The sequence below is a fragment of the Triticum aestivum genome, chromosome 3A (genome assembly GCF_018294505.1).
Source record: "Triticum aestivum cultivar Chinese Spring chromosome 3A, IWGSC CS RefSeq v2.1, whole genome shotgun sequence".
Classification (NCBI taxonomy): domain Eukaryota; kingdom Viridiplantae; phylum Streptophyta; class Magnoliopsida; order Poales; family Poaceae; genus Triticum; species Triticum aestivum.
Window position 1 is genome coordinate 229,687,344 of NC_057800.1, and position 20,706 is coordinate 229,708,049.

General features: G+C 45.1%; 2 protein-coding genes across 4 annotated transcripts; one reads left to right on the forward strand and one right to left on the reverse strand.

Moving 5' to 3' along the window:
* Positions 1 to 565: 565 nt before the first annotated feature.
* On the forward strand, positions 566 to 3,571 carry LOC123061073 (Holliday junction resolvase MOC1, chloroplastic). The gene is made up of 6 exons (XM_044483990.1): positions 566 to 1,031; positions 1,104 to 1,209; positions 1,370 to 1,422; positions 1,862 to 1,993; positions 2,677 to 2,749; positions 3,088 to 3,571. The coding sequence occupies exons 1-6, from the start codon at positions 630 to 632 to the stop codon at positions 3,213 to 3,215; spliced, it is 894 nt and encodes a 297-aa protein (XP_044339925.1). The 5' UTR covers positions 566 to 629; the 3' UTR covers positions 3,216 to 3,571.
* Positions 3,572 to 3,688: 117 nt separating this feature from the next.
* Positions 3,689 to 9,060, reverse strand: LOC123061072 (hydroxymethylglutaryl-CoA lyase, mitochondrial). 3 transcript variants are annotated; one of them, XM_044483987.1, is made up of 8 exons: positions 8,628 to 9,054; positions 8,093 to 8,267; positions 7,721 to 7,906; positions 5,184 to 5,264; positions 4,940 to 5,103; positions 4,713 to 4,849; positions 4,200 to 4,315; positions 3,689 to 4,089 (listed from the first exon to the last, which is right to left on the reverse strand). In XM_044483987.1, the coding sequence occupies exons 1-8, from the start codon at positions 8,828 to 8,830 to the stop codon at positions 3,841 to 3,843; spliced, it is 1,311 nt and encodes a 436-aa protein (XP_044339922.1). In that variant the 5' UTR covers positions 8,831 to 9,054; the 3' UTR covers positions 3,689 to 3,840. The 3 variants fall into 3 exon arrangements, with proteins under 3 accessions (XP_044339922.1, XP_044339923.1, XP_044339924.1); XM_044483988.1 differs by having other exon boundaries at positions 7,721 to 7,900; positions 8,628 to 9,049; XM_044483989.1 differs by lacking the exons at positions 3,689 to 4,089; positions 4,200 to 4,315 and adding an exon at positions 4,428 to 4,618 and having other exon boundaries at positions 8,628 to 9,060.
* Positions 9,061 to 20,706: the final 11,646 nt, after the last annotated feature.

Here is a 20,706-nt window from a genome sequence, read left to right on the forward strand (position 1 = left end):
ACCTCGACAACATGCGTTGGTGCTGTCGGGTCATGGGTGGCGCCCGCCCGAACATGATATTGTCAAGATAAATACTGATATAACTATTGACAGAGATGGAGTCTGGATGGTGCAAGGGGTATCGCCAGGTCCCACAACTCATTTATGGGAGCCTGGAGTAAGCCATTGCCTGATGTTACAAATCCCTTGATAGCGGAAGCAACTTCTATTCAAGAAGGAGTTATTTTTGCAGCACTTCGAGGATTCAACAAAGTGGTCACTGAGACCGATTGCATGGAAGTGGTGAACCTATAAAACACTCGTCACAACTCTCGTTCAGTAGTGGCATCTATTTTTCAGAAAAAAGAGAGCTAGCCAATAGTTTTGATTTCTTTATAATTTAACATGTATTGCGGTCAGCCAATGGTCCAGCGCTGGAGACTCTTAGCTTCCTGATCGGTATCCTTCGGGCTGATTGCTCAGCGAACCCTTTTGTTCGAATAAAGCTCTCATAATTTCCTGAAAAAAAAAGACTCTGAAAATACCAGTAGTAGCTGGTCTCGTCTCGGCCCGTCCGTACGGACGCGTTATCCCCCGAGCGGAACAACAAAAACCCTCCCCTCCCATTCCGCCTCCTGTTGCTTCGAACTATGGCAGCAGCAGCTGCCGGTGCTGCATCGGCCGCCGCTGCGCCAGCTACGCATCACGCCGTCCACCCCATGAACGCCCTCCGCTCCACCGCCCTCCGCCGCTCCACCCTCCGTTGGGACGCTGCCGCGGCCTTCTTCTCCCCGCCCTTCCGCTCACGCCGCTGCCACCGACGTGTCTTGCTCCCTCCTGTTGCGGCGCTGCCCGCGAAGTCCCGCTCCAGGGCCAAGGCCAAGCTCCTGGCGGACGCGGGGGCTGTGGACCCCTGGCTCGCCTCCCTCTCCCTGCTCCCCGCCGACGGCAGCGACGCCGCCGCCGCCCCCGCCCCCACCGGCTGGGCGATTGGGATCGATCCAGACACTCGCGGCGCCATCGCCGTTCTCTCACCCGACGGCTCCTCTCAGGTGCGGCCCGAAACTCGCATTTCGCGTTGACAGGTGTGCTTAAGCATTCATTCACGTTTTCACGTCCTGTAGGTGTTCGATAACCCGTTCGTGAACATAATGGTGTCGGAGCTCACCCGGAAGCGCCTAGACACCAGGTCCATCATACAGCTTCTCCGTGGCCTTGATGCGCCTCCAGGTATGGGCACACCGCACACGAGAGTGTAGTTGTACACTCCTATCTGGGGTATTGGAGGACTTAAGCCTTCCTTGTGTGTTGAGCACAAGGCAGTTAGTTATGTTCAGTAACCGTTGCTGGTGTCTGACTCTGATATTGTGGTGTCTTTGTTTTCTTGCAGGAACTACAGCATTTATTGAAAAGTCAAGTCCATTTCCAACTGATGGAAAGCTGGTCGGTCTCTTGCTTTCCTCATATTTTTGCCAGTCAATGGAAACATTTGCATAAGCATTACAATGAACTTATGTTTTATGCATCAATACTTAGAGAAGTCATGCCATTGGATAGTCCCTATAATAAGAATAGTTGAGGATTACATTGCTCACTTGCAACTTATTACTGTCTCGGTGCATAACATTTTGCAGTAGATTGGTGGTAATAGAACTGACATTGTGTGCTTCTTGAGATCATGTGCCTCTGAAGATGTTCCACACACAAGTTGAGGCTAGAGTTGTACTCTAAGCAGTGTGATCTAGTTCAAACTCAGTTCGCAATTTGAACTTGATAGAATCTAGTTCACACCATATGACTGTTTAAATTTCATGTGAAACATGTGGCGTAATGTAGGTTCTGTTAGTGACTTCTTGCCTTCTGTTTTATGATGTATATTTAGGGATGGTGGAGTACAGGTTTTTCGTATGGCTTGTGGATTGCTGCTCTAGTGGCATCTGAGTTTTCTGTTGTACCGGTTGCATCACAGACATGGAAATCGTACTTTGGGCTAACTCGAAGTGCATCACCTAAGGTTTGTTACTCTTCTTATACCGAAAAAGGCTTTCGCCCCGCTTTATATATAAAGCAAACCGCCCGAGCCACAAACATCCTTATATGCCTTCTCATTTACAGAAAACTGGTAGAAATTTTTTCTGTTTATTGGTAAGAACTTAACAAGCTTAATTATGGCATTTCAATAAAGATGCCCAATCTTTGCTATTTTCATTGATGTAATTAAGGTTGTGTAGTAAAAAAATAGATAACAGGGTAAGTATTGAGTCCTTGAAACAGGGCCAGTGTGGTGAGTTCTTGAAACCGTGTCGGTGGGTTCGTGGTCATGTGCGCCGATCATTGCAACCCAGGAGACCTCTCAATATAAGTTCACAACTGAATTGTTTCAGTTTTTTGAATGGTTTAGAGTGAAGAAATCTGGGTTGGGCTTTAGATATCATTGGATTAGGTTGGGGTGCTATGTTCTAAGCTGATGGCAGTAATGAATCAAATCTGAGTTCAACCAATTGATTGCTACTGTGGTAATGCATAGATGTTATTTCATTTTAGTGAGCATTTCTCTCTCCTCATCTGAATGTTTGTTGCTAGATCTTGTGTGTTGTTCTACTAATTGTAGACTTAACATGACACCAATTTCATTACATGTTTCTTAATTAGCACCGCATCATAATAGTTATCTTATGACCCTTCTACGTCTGTCAGGACGATAGCAGACGAGCTGCAACAATCTTGTTCCCGGATAAGGCTCTGTCCCTCAAGTTGAAGAAACATCACGGTACGCATCTTACAATTTTCCAAGTCACAACAATAAGTCAGTAAATGAATTATTTTGTCACAACATTCTAGTTCGAGCTGATCAATTGTAGACACTGACATATGCGTATGAATAAACATGATGTACACATGATGTGCTCTCTGTGTATTTCTTGTCTTGCTTTCAAGGTGCACTGAGCAAACAAACTAATTACACATATTCGGATATTCCTCACAGACCAGCTAAATATGTTTTGGCTAGTATAGTTAGCTTAATCTATTTAATTGAATGACCCGCTGGAAAATGAGTAGATGATAACGCGTTTTCTTCAGTTCATTGATGTTTTGACACTGATGCAGGGCGAGCAGAGGCTCTTCTGTTAGCGGCCTATGGAAAAGGACTCGTGCTACCATCAGAGAAGTTCAGCAAAACACAAAGAGTGCTGAAGCAAGAAACCAACTTGGCATTGACAGGGATGCCTGATTGAATCGTCAGTAATTATTAGTTGGTATTGACAATTGCTGTAAATAATTTGGTTATTCACAGGAGCCCTATCATGTACTACCTCCATATCAAAATATAAGACGTTTTTGCAGTTCAAATTGAAGTACAAAAACGTCTTCTATTTTGGTACAGATGTAATACATAGTAACTCGAGAGAGATCTTAAGTTCTTAACTCACTTCACGGAGGCATTATTGATCTACCGTAGAGTTTAACAAGCTAGTGTACATTGACCATGAATATTGTTAACTTTTGGCGGCTGAGAAGTGAGACAATTGTACTGATTTAATTGATGTGATCAATTTTGCACATCTTTGAAAGTATGGCCATCTACCCTTTTTGTCTCTTGGAAACTTATATTTAGTTGCACACGTCATATGCATGTGTGTGTTACATAGTGTACAACAGGTTTAACAGCTGAATTATCCAGGAGAAATGAAAGTGGCTTCAAATGTCCTTTTTTGTGGCAAAACATCAAATGCACCATTTATTCATTTACGTACTTTCTGTATTGGTACTGTACATGTATCTTGTGCAACAGGGGATCACGACATACGATAAACGGGCACAACATTAAGATGTTACAGAGTAACAGCACTAAGAGCAGCCTCATAGCTTTGAGACGCTCGCGGTAACCTTGCTCAAGGCAGTAGCTGCCTTGGACCCAGACTGGCGCCCCAGATGCTTGCAGATGAACTCGCCGGCTGAGATCACCTTGCTTAGATCGACGCCTGTCTTGATCCCCAACCCATTCAGCATGTACACTACGTCCTCAGTAGCAACATTCCCTGATGCGCCCTTTGCATATGGGCAGCCACCAAGGCCCGCAACGGAGGAGTCCACGACACTAATACCCATCTGGTCGAGCAAAGAACATGGTTGATCACATACAAGTGTCAGATGATAAGATCTGAATCACCATTTTGTTTTTATGTGATGGTTTGTTCAGTATCTCAGTAGATGATTACCTGGAGAGAGACAAGGATGTTTGAAAGAGACTGCCCGTAGGTGTCGTGGAAATGGACAGCAAGCTTTTCCACGGGAACGACAGACATAACTGCCTCAAGCATTGGTACAACTGTGCCTGAATATATCGAAGAAGCTACATATTAATTGAAATTTTCATGAAGCGAAGGTGGGTTTATCTAGATAATTAAACACAGTCTGACATTAAGAGGAGTTAAAATTTACTGGGTGGAATCAATGTTTTCCCAAACGACACTGGTATACAACTAGGAGCAGTTTTCTTCCATTATTTGAGGACAAGAAAATTCAACATTTGTTTGAAGGCAACATGAGAAACAAATCATGCCAAATATGCCAAGGCTCCAGGATGACAGTGAGGACCTTGGTGTCAAACTGGCACGTGCCAGATAATATCCTTTGCCTAATGGATGTAACAAACTGAAGCCCAATAGTAGCAAGCAAAATCTAGCTATGGCATACTTAAAAATTGTGGGTAGCAAATAATGCAAGATCACCTGGGGTACCTACTCCAATCGTATCACCAAGCGAAACCTCGTAGCAGCCCATGTCATAAAGCTCTTTGGCAACATAAGCTACATTTGAAGGTGGTACTGATCCTTCTACTGGGCATCCAACCACACAAGAAACATACCTACATTGTTGCATAATAGAGCAACACAATATTAACACATGTCACACTGGAAAACTGGAGTTCAAAAGGCTGGAAAATAAAATAACTTACCCTCGTACAGGAATTTCTCGCTTTTTTGCTGCAAGAGCAACATCATTATAGCGAACAAGGCTCTCTTTAATTGAACAGTTTATGTTTGACTTTGAAAATGCTTCAGAAGCTGACGCAAATATTGCAACTTCTTTGGCACCTGCTGCAGCTGCTGCTTCAAATCCCTGATGATAAATGAACAGGACTGGTTATTAAATGGGGTAAGCTAACAAATATAAAACCCACCTGATTAAAAATGATTTACCTTAAGGTTTGGGGTCAATACAAGAAAGCTTACACCCGTAATATTCCGAACCACTTCCATAACATCCCTCGCATCAGCTAGCTACAATTATTCAATATCGTATCATTCAGCAATGGGATGTCAAATACTCCCTCTGTAAAGAAATATAAGAGCGTTTAGATCACTACTTAGTGATCTAAACGCTCTTATATTTCTTTACAGAGGGAGTTCATGATAGGCAAATGAACTAACGGACAAGCAAAACGGAAAGTATACTTTGATAAAGTAGGGTGAGCTGAGCTAGCAGAAGACTTAAGAAGCAGGCAAGCCACATGCATTCAAGACCACAAGATTTCGCAAACATTTTTTTTTCGTCACATGATAAGTTTTCAGTTAGACTACAACAGAATGCTATTTATTTGGACTAAGATGACATCATAGTATTAGGCAATAGGCACTCCTGTACAAATTTTATTTCCTTGCTTCATTGCTAGGTAGTATTCCTGCCGGAAACAATTAAGGATGGCGACTCAAGTCTGGCATAATGTTATCCAGAGACACATTTCAGTTCTTGTTTCAATAAGAAAATGTTATTTGTGGCACTGGGCAATGTATCAACACTGTGTCTGAATCTTAATAGCAAGGATCATTTGAATACGCAGTAAAAAAACCAATTTTCAAATGTCAATAACAGTTCAGAACTATACTTATTCACAGGTTTAGAGCTTGTGCACCGTATTTGTTCCATTTCCCTCCATGTCGGACAATCAACTTCACCCAGACCACACTGCCAATATCTAGATTGCAATATAAATACAGAGGTAAACAATTTGGAGAAATCCAACATTTGCGTCAGAACCATTCTTCATTCGAAGTAGGAGGAAACTTTGTTATGAATCTCCAATGAGAAGATCGAGAGGTTCGGCAATCCACTATACCACTCATGGGTCATGGCCCATGCGACACTCCACTCTAACATTTAAACAATAACACAACCCTTGTTGGGCTCTGCAGGTTCCCGGGCTAAACACCATATGTCATATTTTAAAACCTAAAAAGTTTCATGGTGGTGAAGCTCCAATTAAGAGTATGGTTATGTTCTCATTCCCGTAGAGTGCAAATGACTTCAGTGAATGATGCAATTTATGCCGGTGTTGAAAGCTACTGTATTGTACTCCCTCCGTTCCTAAATACTTGTCTTTCTAGGCATTTCAACAAGTGACTACATACGGAGCAAAATGAGTGAATCTACACTCTAAAATATGTCTACATACATCCGTATGTAGTAGTCATTTGAAATGTCTAGAAAGACAAATATTTAGGAACGGAGGGAGTAATATGTGGAATTATGGACACAAGAGTATCATGGTAATGAGCAATGGGACTATAAACTACCGTTGTTCCATAATTCTGCAGTCTTTGTCAACGTAACAAGCAGCAAATTTATTTTATACTAGCAATGTGCCCATGCGTTGCAACGGATCCAAAGTAGAATAATACATGTTCACAAACTTGAAAGAAAAACAATCTAATTTTGGTATGTATATCACTAAAATTATACTCGTATTAGGTTTCACTTAAAATCTATGTTTTAAAGGCGTCCGTAAGGCGACGCCTAGGCGACGCCTAGGCGTCGAGGCGCCCCCCCAGCGCTTTGCGCTTTAGGCGCCTAGGCGTCCGCTTTAGGCGCCTAGGCGTCGCCTAGGCGTCGAAGCGCCCCCCCAGCGCCTTAAAGCAAGGCGTCGCCTTAAAAACATAGCTTAAAATATATTCCTCGTGGCTTTTTTGATGAGGTGGGGGAGGGATGTGGTTGGTTTCAAGATACTAAGGGCTAATTTGGATGCAAGGGATCCCGAGGGGATCCCGGCCCTTTCCCCGGCCGAAGAAACCGCGGGCCGAAATTGACCTCGGGGAGCTGACCGGGCCATTTGGTTGTCCAGATGGGGAGGGACCCTGGCCCTTTCCACGGCCCTTCCCTGGGAGGGATTTCCTCTAGTCACGAGATCGGGAAAGAAACCCTCGCTCGCTCTGGTTTCGCGACAGAGAGGTGATGGTGCTGGGGGCAACGACCGTGCTCCTTCCCTGTGGTGTCCAAATAGCAGAAGGTACGTTTTCCCACCTGGGACGATCTCTCCCATGGATCCCTTGTGCCATGGGAAACTCCACCTAGGCGCTTATTTCCCTGGGTGTTTCATCCCTAACAACCAAATTAGCCCTAAGGGGTTTCTGCAAATTGGAGCAGAGAAGTGGGGTCTTGCTGCAAAAAATGCCACAGCTTACATCACAGTCGTTAGATGCAGATCCGATGGTCAGAAATGACGGATGGCAGACACACAATCATCACCAACTGAGTTTTTTATAGGAGTAGAGAAGTAGAGATAGAGATAAATGAATAGATGGCAAAGTTCTGTCAGAACATGGAAATCATATAGATATCAAAGGAAATAAAACTGGGTAACAGAGATCTTCAGAGTTACACAACTCCCGTCACATATGCATAAGAATCAAATTGGTAATCTTAGTCACCTGCTTACGGGGAAAAATATTAAGAATTTTACCTGTGGCACCCATTTTGGGGAGACAAAACTTGTTGCCTCAACAACTGATAATCCAGAGGTTGCCAATCTCTTTATGAGCTCAATCTTTACAGGTGTTGGCACTGTATTTTTTTCGTTCTGCAGTCCATCTCGAGGCCCAACTTCTACAATTTTCACACACCTTGGCAGACCATGTATTATCTGGAACTAAAAAAAAATGTTAACTCCAGTTAATGTAAAGGAGAACTTCGGATCGTAATAATGATTGCAATTCCTGGGATGAAGACGCCAAGTTTATTCATAGAGGCATGCTAGTAACACACATTGAGATGATCTCAGAATTTATCCAGGATGGCAAAGCTAACAGATACGGGTATAAATACAATTACACACCCTGTTTGCAGCTTCTATCCTCTCTTGGTCGGACGAAGCCGAAAAAGATCTGTAGTTCTGTTGGTTCTGTGAAAGATAACTTGCATAAAGAACATGACGGTTCCCTCCGACAGGCGTGGCTCGATTAGACACTGGATGTCTTTGATATGTGCGTCTTCTGCAGGCATGTTCTCCTCTATGACAACATAGAAATTTAGCCCGAGTAAGTAATTACGAAAGAAAGGGGGGCCGAATTATTGGGTAACAAATCTTTGCATGATGGAAGTAGGAAATTCAGTAATCATCATTCCCTGGAGACGGTGAATTAATCTATGATTCAGCGAATCAGAATTCTCAAAATGTCATACACGCTGATGTTTAACAAATGAGGTTCAAACTGAATTCCTTCGATGGCATTATCAGATTATATTCAGATTCTTCCAGCTCAAAGTTCTGAAATCTGAATCCCGGTCGGTGCACGCATGAATGAACAAATTTCAGCTTCAAAGTGAATGCACATACGTTCAATTGCATATGAAGACCAAACCACGCTCACCGTGAATGGCCTGAAGAAGAGCACAGCGGCGGCGCATCAGCCTCAGCTATCCGGGCGCAGGGCCGCTCTGCGAGACCGGGAGGAGCCCGGGAGAGCTGCATGCCGGACCTCAGTAGAAGGGACCTCGCCGCCGAGGCCGCTGCGGAAGCCAAAGCGCGCGAGGACTGCGGCGCGGACCTAGACCAGACCCTGGACGCCAGCATCCTTCGCGCGACCGCTAAGGAAGCGGCACGGAACAGCACGCCGTGTCGACTTCCACCAGCAGGTAGGCCTGGCTGGGCTGATGGATCGGAGATGGTGTTTCTAGAAGCTTCTCCGGGTAGAAGAAGCAGCGAGGTCTGAGGGCGAAGCCGTGAAGAATGAAGAGAACACACAAACTGAAGAAGTGAAGAGTCAGGAAGAAAATGGTGGCCCGGCAAGAAGTTGCGTCCGGACCCTGCACACGCCTCGTGGGCAGGCCGTCGTGGCATCCCTATCTGGCTAACCCCCAACGGCGTGAACCAGCCCTCGTTAAGGAGTGCCTATTCCGTAATCTTTTATTTGCGGGGTCTGTTCCGTAATTGTTGACCCTTTTCTTGAGGGATTTTCTTTACAGAGAAAATTTAAAGTGGGACAAGGACAAACTTAAAAGCATACTAAAAATATAACGCAAAATCTAGATTACAAATTTACAATATACATAAATGCAGTAAAATATACATTTTCCTTCTCAATTCTCGTTCACGGGCAATGTGGTAATGTCACGGTACCACTCAGTCAGCCACTAGCAATGGTGTTGCCGCTGCGTGCCTACATCCCTGCTAATTGGCCTAGATCTTGTGCGGCGTGATCAGTCTAGCATGGGTACTGCTGATCATATTGAGTTCTTGGAAAACCCTTTTACTGAGGAAGAAATTAAGAATGCAGTTTTTGGCTCATATGCTGAAGGTGCTCCTGGACCTGATGGTTTCCCTTTTTTATTTTATCAGCATTTTTGGGATCTCATTAAAAGTGATTTGTTTGCACTTTTTAGAGATTGAGAGAAGGGGGAGCTAGATTTGTACAGGCTCAACTTCTCCCTTCTGACCCTTGTCCTAAAGGAACCAAATGTTGTTTCCTTGGACAGGTTTAGACCCCTTACCATGATTAACTGTAGTTTCAAGATCTTTGCAAAATGTGCTGCTAATAAGCTAGGCCCAGTTTGCAATGATTTAATCTCTCCTAATCAAACTGTTTTTTATTAAAGGCAGGTTTATATTGGAGAGTATTGTTTCAGCCCATGAGGTGGTGCCTGCTGTAGCTAGCAACCATCTCCAGGGATTTTGTTTTAAGTTAGATTATGAAAAAGCTTATGACATGGTGAATAGAGAGTTCCTTTTGGACATTCTTAGAAGGAGAGGTTTTGGCCCTAAATGGATGTACAAATTAGGCTCTCTGCTTCACAATGGGTCTGTTGGGGTCAGAATTAATGACACCAATAGTGAGTCTTTTATTGCAGGTAAAGGTGTGAGGCAGGGTGATCCTGCCTCACCCTTGCTTTTTAATCTTGCTGCTGATGTGTTCACTAGAATACTAGCCAAAGCTGCTAATCAGAACATGATTGCTGGGGGTTTTCCTCCTTCTAAGCCAGCTGGGGTCATAAGTATGCAATATGCTGATGATACCCTCCTGTTTTTAGATAAGAATTTAGAGCATGCTAGGAATTTAAATTGGCTCCTTTCTTGTTTTGAGCAACTTTCTGGAATGAGGATCAACTTTCATAAATGTGATCTGGTTCCTATTAATATTGATAGGGATGAGGCTACTAGTTTTGCTCAGTCTTTGGGTTGTAAGCTAAGTTCTTTTCCCATTAAATATCTGGGTGCTCCCCTCCACTACTCTAAAATTAGAAGAGAGGACCTCCAGCCTTTGGTTGACTCTATTATTAAAAGAGCAGCTGGCTGGAGGGGGAGGCTGCTATCCTTTGGTAAGAGGTTGATTCTGGTGCAAGCTTGCCTAGCCAGCATCCCTTCTTATCTTATGGGGTATATTAAATTCCCCAAGTGGGCTATTAAGCTTATTAACTCTCAACTGGCACATTGTTTTTGGGATGACTATGAAGGTCATCACAAATATCACCTTGCTAGTTGGGGGTCTCTTACTATGAAAAAGATGTATGGGGGGTTAGGGATTACTGATCTCTCTGATATGAACTTATGTTTGCTTGCTTCTTGGGTCAGCAGATATAATAGAGATGAGGGTAAGATCTGGAAAAGCATAATAGATGCTAAGTATGACACCCAGTCCCCTAACATCTTTACTTGCCCTTCTGCTGGTGCTTCACCTTTCTGGAAAGTGTTGGGGAACGTAGCAGAATTTTAAAAAAATTCTACGCATCACCAAGATCAATCTATGGAGTCATCTAGCAACGAGGGAGAGGGGAGTGCATCTACATACCCTTGTAGATCGCGCGCGGAAGCGTTCAAGAGAACGGGGTTGATGGAGTCGTACTCGTCGTGATCCAAATCACCGATGACCTAGCGTCGAACGGACGGCACCTCCACGTTCAACACACGTACAGTTGGGAAGACGTCTCCTCCAACTTGATCCAGCAAGGGGGAAGGAGAAGTTGATGAAGATCCAGCAGCACGACGGCGTGGTGGTGGAAGCAACGGTGATCTCGGCAGGGCTTCGCCAAGCTCAGGGAGAGGGAGGAGTGTCACGGGAGGGAGAGGGAGGCGCCAGGGGCTAGGGTGCGCCTGCCCTCCCCCCCACTATATATAGGACCCCTAGGGGGGCGCCGGCCCTAGGAGATTGCAATCTCCAAGGGGGGCGGCGGCCAAGGGGGTGGAGTGCCCCCCAAGCAAAGTGGGGCGCCCCCATCCCTAGGGTTTCCAACCCTAGGCGCAGGGGGAGGCCCATGGGGGGCGCACCAGCCCACTAGGGGCTGGTTCCCCTCCCACTTCAGCCCATGGGGCCCTCCGGGATAGGTGGCCCCACCCGGTGGACCCCCGGGACCCTTCCGGTGGTCCCGGTACAATACCGATTACCCCCGAAACTTTCCCGATGGCCGAAACTTGACTTCCTATATATAAATCTTCACCTCCGGACCATTTCGGAACTCCTCGTGACGTCCGGGATCTCATCCGGGACTCCGAACAACTTTCGGGTTACCGTATACTAATATCTCAACAACCCTAGCGTCACCGAACCTTAAGTGTGTAGACCCTACGGGTTCGGGAGACACGCAGACATGACCGAGACGACTCTCCGGTCAATAACCAACAGCGGGATCTGGATACCCATGTTGGCTCCCACATGCTCCTCGATGATCTCATCGGATGAACCACGATGTCGAGGATTCAATCAATCCGTATACAATTCCCTTTGTCAATCGGTACGTTACTTGCCCGAGACTCGATCGTCGGTATCCCAATACCTCGTTCAATCTCGTTACCGGCAAGTCACTTTACTCGTACCGTAATGCATGATCCCGTGATCAACCACTTGGTCACATTGAGCTCATTATGATGATGCATTACCGAGTGGGCCCAGAGATACCTCTCCGTCATACGGAGTGACAAATCCCAGTCTCGATTCGTGCCAACCCAACAGACACTTTCGGAGATACCCGTAGTGTACCTTTATAGTCACCCAGTTACGTTGTGACGTTTGGCACACCCAAAGCACTCCTACGGTATCCGGGAGTTGCACAATCTCATGGTCTAAGGAAATGATACTTGACATTCGGAAAAGCTATAGCAAACGAACTACACGATCTTTGAGCTATGCTTAGGATTGGGTCTTGTCCATCACATCATTCTCCTAATGATGTGATCCCGTTATCAATGACATCCAATGTCCATAGTCAGGAAACCATGACTATCTTTTGATCAACGAGCTAGTCAACTAGAGGCTCACTAGGGACGTGTTGTGGTCTATGTATTCACACATGTATTACGATTTCCGGATAACACAATTATAGCATGAACAATAGACAATTATCATGAACAAAGAAATATAATAATAACCATTTTATTATTGCCTCTAGGGCATATTTCCAACAGTCTCCCACTTGCACTAGAGTCAATAGTCTAGTTACATTGTGATGAATCGAACACCCATGAGTTCTGGTGTTGATCATGTTTTGCTCTAGGGAGAGGTTTAGTCAACGGATCTGCCACATTCAGGTCCGTATGTACTTTACAAATATCTATATCTCCATTTTGAACACTTTCACGAATGGAGTTGAAGCGACGCTTGATATGCCTGGTCTTCCTATGAAACCTGGGCTCCTTGGCAAGGGCAATAGCTCCAGTGTTGTCACAGAAGAGAGTCATCGGGCCCGACGCATTGGGTATGACTCCTAGGTCGGTAATGAACTCCTTCACCCAGATTGCCTCTTGTGCTGCCTCCGAGGCTGCCATGTACTCCGCTTCACATGTAGATCCCGCCACAACGCTTTGCTTGCAACTGCACCAGCTTACTGCCCCACCATTCAAAATATACACGTATCCGATTTGTGACTTAGAGTCATCCAGATCTATGTCGAAGCTAGCATCGACGTAACCCTTTACGACGAGCTCTTCGTCACCTCCATAAACGAGAAACATATCCTTAGTCCTCTTCAGGTACTTCAGGATATTCTTGACCGCTGTCCAGTGTTCCATGCCGGGATTACTTTGGTACCTTCCTACCAAACTTACGGCAAGGTTTACATCAGGTCTGGTACACAACATAGCATACATGATAGACCCTATGGCCGAGGCATAGGGGACGACACTCATCTTTTCTCTATCTTCTGCCGTGGTCGGGCATTGAGCCGTGCTCAATCTCATACCTTGCAATACAGGCAAGAACCCCTTCTTTGACTGATCCATATTGAACTTCTTCAATATCTTGTCAAGGTACATACTCTGTGAAAGACCAATGAGGCGTCTCGATCTATCTCTATAGATCTTGATGCCTAATATGTAAGCAGCTTCTCCAAGATCCTTCATTGAAAAACACTTGTTCAAGTAGGCCTTTATGCTTTCCAAGAAATATATATCATTTCCCATCAACAGTATGTCATCCACATACAATATGAGAAATGCTACAGAGCTCCCACTCACTTTCTTGTAAATGCAGGCTTCTCCATAAGTCTGCGTAAACCCAAACGCTTTGATCATCTCATTAAAACGAATGTTCCAACTCCGAGATGCTTGCACCAGCCCATAAATCGAGCGTTGGAGCTTGCACACCTTGTCAGCATTCTTAGGATCGACAAAACCTTCCGGCTGCATCATATACAATTCTTCCTTAAGGAATGCCGTTTTGACGTCCATTTGCCATATCTCATAATCATAGAATGCGGCAATTGCTAACATGATTCAGACGGGCTTCAGCTTCGCTACGGGTGAGAAAGTCTCATCGTAGTCAACCCCTTGAACTTGTCGATAACCCTTAGCGACAAGCCGAGCTTTATAGATGGTTACATTACCATCCACGTCTGTCTTCTTCTTAAAGATCCATTTATTTTCTATGGCTCGCCGATCATCGGGCAAGTCAGTCAAAGTCCATACTTCGTTTCCATACATGGATCCTATCTCGGATTTCATGGCTTCCAGCCATTTGTCGGAATCCGGGCCCGCCATCGCTTCTTCATAGTTCGAAGGTTCACCGTTGTCTAACAACATGATTTCCAAGACAGGGTTGCCGTACCACTCTGGTGCGGAACATGTCCTTGTGGACCTACAAAGTTCAGTAGCAACTTGATCTGAAGTTTCATGATCATCATCATTAACTTCCTCTCTAGTCGGTGCAGGCACCTCAGGAACATTTTCTTGAGCTGCGCCACTTACCGGTTCAAGAGGTAATACTTCATCGAGTTCTACTTTCCTCCCACTTATTTTTTTCAAGAGAAACTCTTTCTCTAGAAAGGATCCATTCTTGGCAACAAAGATCTTGCCTTCCGATCTTAGGTAGAAGATATACCCAATAGTTTCTTTAGGGTATCCTATGAAGACGCATTTTTTCGATTTGGGTTCGAGCTTTTCAGGTTGAAGTTTCTTGACATAAGCATCGCATCCCCAAACTTTTAGAAACGATAGCTTAGGTTTCTTCCCAAACCATAATTCATACGGTGTCATCTCAACGGATTTTGACGGAGCCCTATTTAAAGTGAATGCGGCAGTCTCTAAAGCATAGCCCCAAAATGACAGCGGTAAATCGGTAAGAGACATCATAGATCGCACCATATCCAATAGAGTGCGTTTACGACGTTCGGACACACCATTACGCTGAGGTGTTCCAGGCGGCGTGAGTTGTGAAACTATTCCACATTTCCTTAAGTGTGTGCCAAATTCGTGACTCAAGTATTCTCCCCCACGATATGATCGCAAGAACTTGATTTTTCTGTCACGTTGATTTTCAACCTCACTCTAAAATTCCTTGAACTTTTCAAAGGTCTCAAACTTGTGTTTCATTAAGTAGACATACCCATATCTACTCAAGTCATCAGTGAGGGTGAGAACATAACGATAGCCACCGCGAGCCTCAACGCTCATTGGACCGCACACATCAGTATGTATGATTTCCAATAAGTTGGTTGCTCGCTCCATTGTTCCTGAGAACGGAGTCTTGGTCATTTTACCCATGAGGCATGGTTCGCACGTGTCAAATGATTCGTAATCAAGAGACTCCAAAAGTCCATCTGCATGGAGCTTCTTCATGCGTTTGACACCTATGTGACCAAGGCGGCAGGGTCGGCCCTGGGTAGGGGCAAGAAGGGCGATGCCCTAGGGCCCAGCCTGCTGAGGGCCCCCGACCCTGTGCATAGCCTCTAGCCCAACAACTAGCTTATTATTAATAGGTCACCTGTTTCTGAAAAAACAGCTATTAGGTTCTTTATTGTGGAAGGCACTAGCCCAATTTTGATTCGATGGATTCATCTCGTAACACCAGCCGCCGTCGTTTCTTCTTCCTCTGTCTCTTCGTTCCCCATTCTGCTCCTACTCCCAAAGCACGCAGCATGCCTAGCAAATTACTAGTAATGGCTACTGCCGTTGTAGCTGAGTTTTTTTATCCACTTTCAATCTCTCCATCTCACTCCCTTATGAATTAGCCTATAAGTATTCCGCTTGACCAGCGGACGGCAGCACGCTGAGGCAACACTTCATCAACTCAGTCACTTTACAAGTCGCAACTTGACGGTTTCTTGGGTCAAAGGATTACTAATTTCTTGTAATTTCTGAGTCTTTTTCTGCTTGATCTTTGTACTGTTTTTTTGGTTTCCTAGTGATTCCTTGACCGATCTTCTATTTTCTGTACAGGTTGCTCATTTGAGGATACGAGGACCCTAGCTGCCTATCAAGATCCGGCATGCTTGGATTTGGATAGTTGTATTTCTTCTATTTTTCCTCTGCCAAATTCAGGTATTAACGCTCCTTTCTTGTAAAAATGTTGCCTAAAACATTCATCTCGTTTTGATAAAAGAAGAAAGAAAATGCTAGCAGATAAGTTTTGGTAATGAAACAAAAAGATACTTTGAAGAGAAATAAAACATTGCACTTTGTATCAATATAATTGATTTTTTCACTATTGGGCCCACTTTTTAAGTTTGCCCCGGGCCTCTGAAAAGTCAGGACCGGCACTGCAAGGCGGCAGTGCCACAAGTATGTGGGACTATCATTATCAACCTTACATCTTTTGGTATTCACACTATGAATGTGTGTAACATTACGCTCGAGATTCATTAAGAATAAACCATTCACCAGCGGAGCATGACCATAAAACATATCTCTCATATAAATAGAACAACCATTATTCTCGGATTTAAATGAGTAGACATCTCGAATTAAACGTGATCCTGATACAATGTTCATGCTCAAAGCTAGCACCAAATAACAATTATTGAGGTTTAAAACTAATCCCTTAGGTAAATGTAGAGGCAGCGTGCCGACGGCAATCACATCGACCTTGGAACCATTCCCAACGCGCATCGTCACCTCGTCCTTCGCCAGTCTCCGCTTATTCCGCAGCTCCTGCTTTGAGTTACAAATGTGAGCAACCGCACCGGTATGAAATACACAGGAGCTACTACGAGTACTGGTAAGGTACACATCAATTACATGTATATCACATATACCTTTAGTGTTGCCGGCCTTCTTGTCCGCTAAGTATTTGGGGCAGTTCCGCTTCCAGTGACCACTTCCCTTGCAATAAAAACACTCAGTCTCAGGCTTGGGTCCATTCTTTGACTTCTTCTTGGCAGCTTGCTTACCGGGCGCGGCAACTCCCTTGCCGTCCTTCTTGAAGTTCTTTTTACCCTTGCCTTTCTTGAACTTAGTGGTTTTATTCACCATCAACACTTGATGTTCCTTTTTGATTTCCACCTCCGCTGATTTCAGCATTGAATATACCTCAGGAATGGTCTTTTCCATCCCCCGCATATTGAAGTTCATCACAAAGCTCTTGTAGCTCGGTGGAAGCGACTGAAGGATTCTGTCAATGACCGCGTCATCTGGGAGATTAACTCCCAGCTGAGTCAAGCGGTTATGCAACCCAGACATTTTGAGTATGTGCTCACTGACAGAACTATTTTCCTCCATCTTACAACTGAAGAACTTGTCAGAGACTTCATATCTCTCGACCCGGGCATGAGCTTGGAAAACCATTTTCAGCTCTTCGAACATCTCATATGCTCTGTGTCTCTCAAAACACTTTTGGAGCCCCGGTTCTAAGCTGTAAAGCATGCCGCACTGAACGAGGGAGTAATCATCAGCACGTGACTGCCAAGCGTTCATAACGTCTTGGTTCTCTGGGATGGGTGCATCACCTAGCGGTGCTTCTAGGACATAATCTTTCTTGGTAGCTATGAGGATGATCCTCAGGTTCCGGACCCAGTCCGTATAGTTGCTGCCATCATCTTTCAGCTTGGTTTTCTCTAGGAACGCGTTGAAGTTGAGGGCAACATTAGCGTGGGCCATTTGATCTACAAGACATAGTGTAAAGATTTTAGACTAAGTTCATGATAATTAAGTTCATCTAATCAAATTATTCAATGAACTCCCACTCAGATAGACATCCCTCTAGTCATCTAAGTGAAACATGATCCGAGTTAACTAGGCCGTGTCCGATCATCACGTGAGATGGACTAGTCAACATCGGTGAACATCTTCATGTTGATCGTATCTTCTATACGGCTCATGCTCGACCTTTCGGTCTTCCGTGTTCCGAGGCCATGTCTATACATGCTAGGCTCGTCAAGTCAACCTAAGTGTATTGCGTGTGTAAATGTGGCTTACACCTGTTGTATTCGAACGTTAGAATCTATCACACCCAATCATCACGTGGTGCTTCGAAACAACGAACCTTCGCAATGGTGCATAGTTAGGGGGAACACTTTCTTGAAATTATTATGAGGGATCATCTTATTTAAGCTACTGTCGTTCTAAGCAAATAAGATGTAAAACATGATAAACATCACATGCAATCAAATAGTGACATGATATGGCCAATATCATTTGCTCCTTTTGATCTCCATCTTCGGGGCTTCATGATCATCGTTGTCACCGGCATGACACCATGATCTCCATCATCGTGTCTTCTTGAAGTTGTCTCGTCATCCATTACTTCTACTACTATGGCTAACGCTTTAGCAATAAAGTAAAGTAATTACATGACGTTTATGTTGACACGCAGGTCATAAGTAAATAAAGACAACTCCTATGGCTCCTGCCGGTTGTCATACTCATCGACATGCAAGTCGTGATTCCTATTACAAGAACATGATCAATCTCATACATCACATATATCATTCATCACATCCTTTTGGCCATATCACATCACACGGCACATGCTGCAAAAACAAGTTAGATGTCCTCTAATTGTTGTTGCAAGTTTTTACGTGGCTGCTATAGGTTTCTAGCAAGAACATTTCTTACCTACGCCAAAACCACAACGTGATATGCCAATTTCTATTTACCCTTCATAAGGACCCTTTTCATCGAATCCGATCCGATTAAAGTGGGAGAGACAGACACCCGCTAGCCGAGACAGACACTCGCTAGCCACATTATGCAACTAGTACATGTCAATCGGTGGAACCAGTCTCACGTAAGCGTACATGTAAGGTCGGTCCGGGCCGCTTCATCCCACGATGCCGCCGAATCAAGATAAGACTAGTAACGGCAAGCAAATTGACAATATCCACGCCCACAACTGCTTTGTGTTCTACTCGTGCATAGAAACTACGCATAGACCTAGCTCATGATGCCATTGTTGGGGAACATAGCAGAATTTTAAAAAAAAATCTACGCATCACCAAGATCAATCTATGGAGTCATCTAACAACGAGGGAGAGGGGAGTGCATCTACATACCCTTGTAGATCGCGCGCGGAAGCGTTCAAGAGAACGGGGTTGATGGAGTCGTACTCGTCGTGATCCAAATCACCGATGACCTAGCGCCGAACGGACGGCACCTCCGCATTCAACACACGTACGGTTGGGAAGATGTCTCCTCCAACTTGATCCAGCAAGGGGGAAGGAGAAGTTGATGAAGATCCAGTAGCACGACGGCGTGGTGGTGGAAGCAACGGTGATCTCGGCAGGGCGTCACCAAGCTCAGGGAGAGGGAGGAGTGTCACGGGAGGGACAGGGAGGCGCCAGGGGCTAGGGTGCGGCTGCCCTCCCTCCCCCCCCCACTATATATAGGACCCCTAGGGGGGGCGCCGGCCCTAGGAGATTGAATCTCCAAGGGGGGCGGCGGCCAAGGGGGTGGAGTGCCCCCCAAGCAAAGTGGGGCGCCCCCACCCCTAGGGTTTCCAACCCTAGGCGCAGGGGGAGGCCCATGGGGGGCGCACCAGCCCACTAGGGGCTGGTTCCCCTCCCACTTCAGCCCATGGGGCCCTCCGGGATAGGTGGCCCCACCCGGTGGACCCCCGGGACCCTTCTGGTGGTCCCGGTACAATACCGATTACCCCTGAAACTTTCCCGATGGCCGAAACTTGACTTCCTATATATAAATATTCACCTCCGGACCATTCCGGAACTCCTCGTGACATACGGGATCTCATCCGGGACTCCGAACAACTTTCGGGTTACCGTGTACTAATATCTGAACAACCCTAGCGTCACCGAACCTTAAGTGTGTAGACCCTACGAGTTTGGGAGACACGCAGACATGACAGAGAAGACTCTCTGGTCAATAACCAACAGCGGGATCTGGATACCCATGCTGGCTCCCACATTCTCCTCAATGATCTCATCAGATGAACCACGATGTCGAGGATTCAATCTATTCGTATACAATTCCCTTTGTTAATTGGTACGTTACTTGCCCGAGACTCGATCATCGGTACCCCAATACCTTGTTCAATCTCATTACCGGCAAGTCACTTTACTCGTACCGTAATGCATGATCCCGTGATCAACCACTTGGTCACATTGAGCTCATTATGATGATGCATTACCGAGTGGGCCCAGAGATACCTCTCCGTCATACGGAGTGACAAATCCCAGTCTCGATTCGTGCCAACCCAACAGACACTTTCGGAGATACCTGTAGTGTACCTTTATAGTCACCCAGTTACGTTGTGACATTTGGCACACCCAAAGCACTCCTACGGTATCAGGGAGTTGCACAATCTCATGGTCTAAGGAAATGATACTTGACATTCGGAAAAGCTATAGCAAACGGACTACACGATCTTTGAGCTATGCTTAGGATTGGGTCTTGTCCATCACATCATTCTCCTAATGATGTGATCCCGTTATCAATGACATCCAATGTCCATAGTCAGGAAACCATGACTATCTTTTGATCAACGAGCTAGTCAACTAGAGGCTCATAGGGACGTGTTGTGGTCTATGTATTCACACATGTATTACGATTTCCGGATAACACAATTATAGCATGAACAATAGACAATTATCATGAACAATAAAAATATAATAATAACCATTTTATTATTGCCTCTAGGGCATATTTCCAACAGAAAGGTGTTCTCTGGGCTGCTCAAGCTACTAAGTTTGGTTACTCCTGGAATGTTGGCAATAGTAAGAAAGTCAGGTTTTGGGAGGATCGGGTCGACCCCTCTAGCTACTCTATACTGGGGCTTATATAACATTGCCAATGAG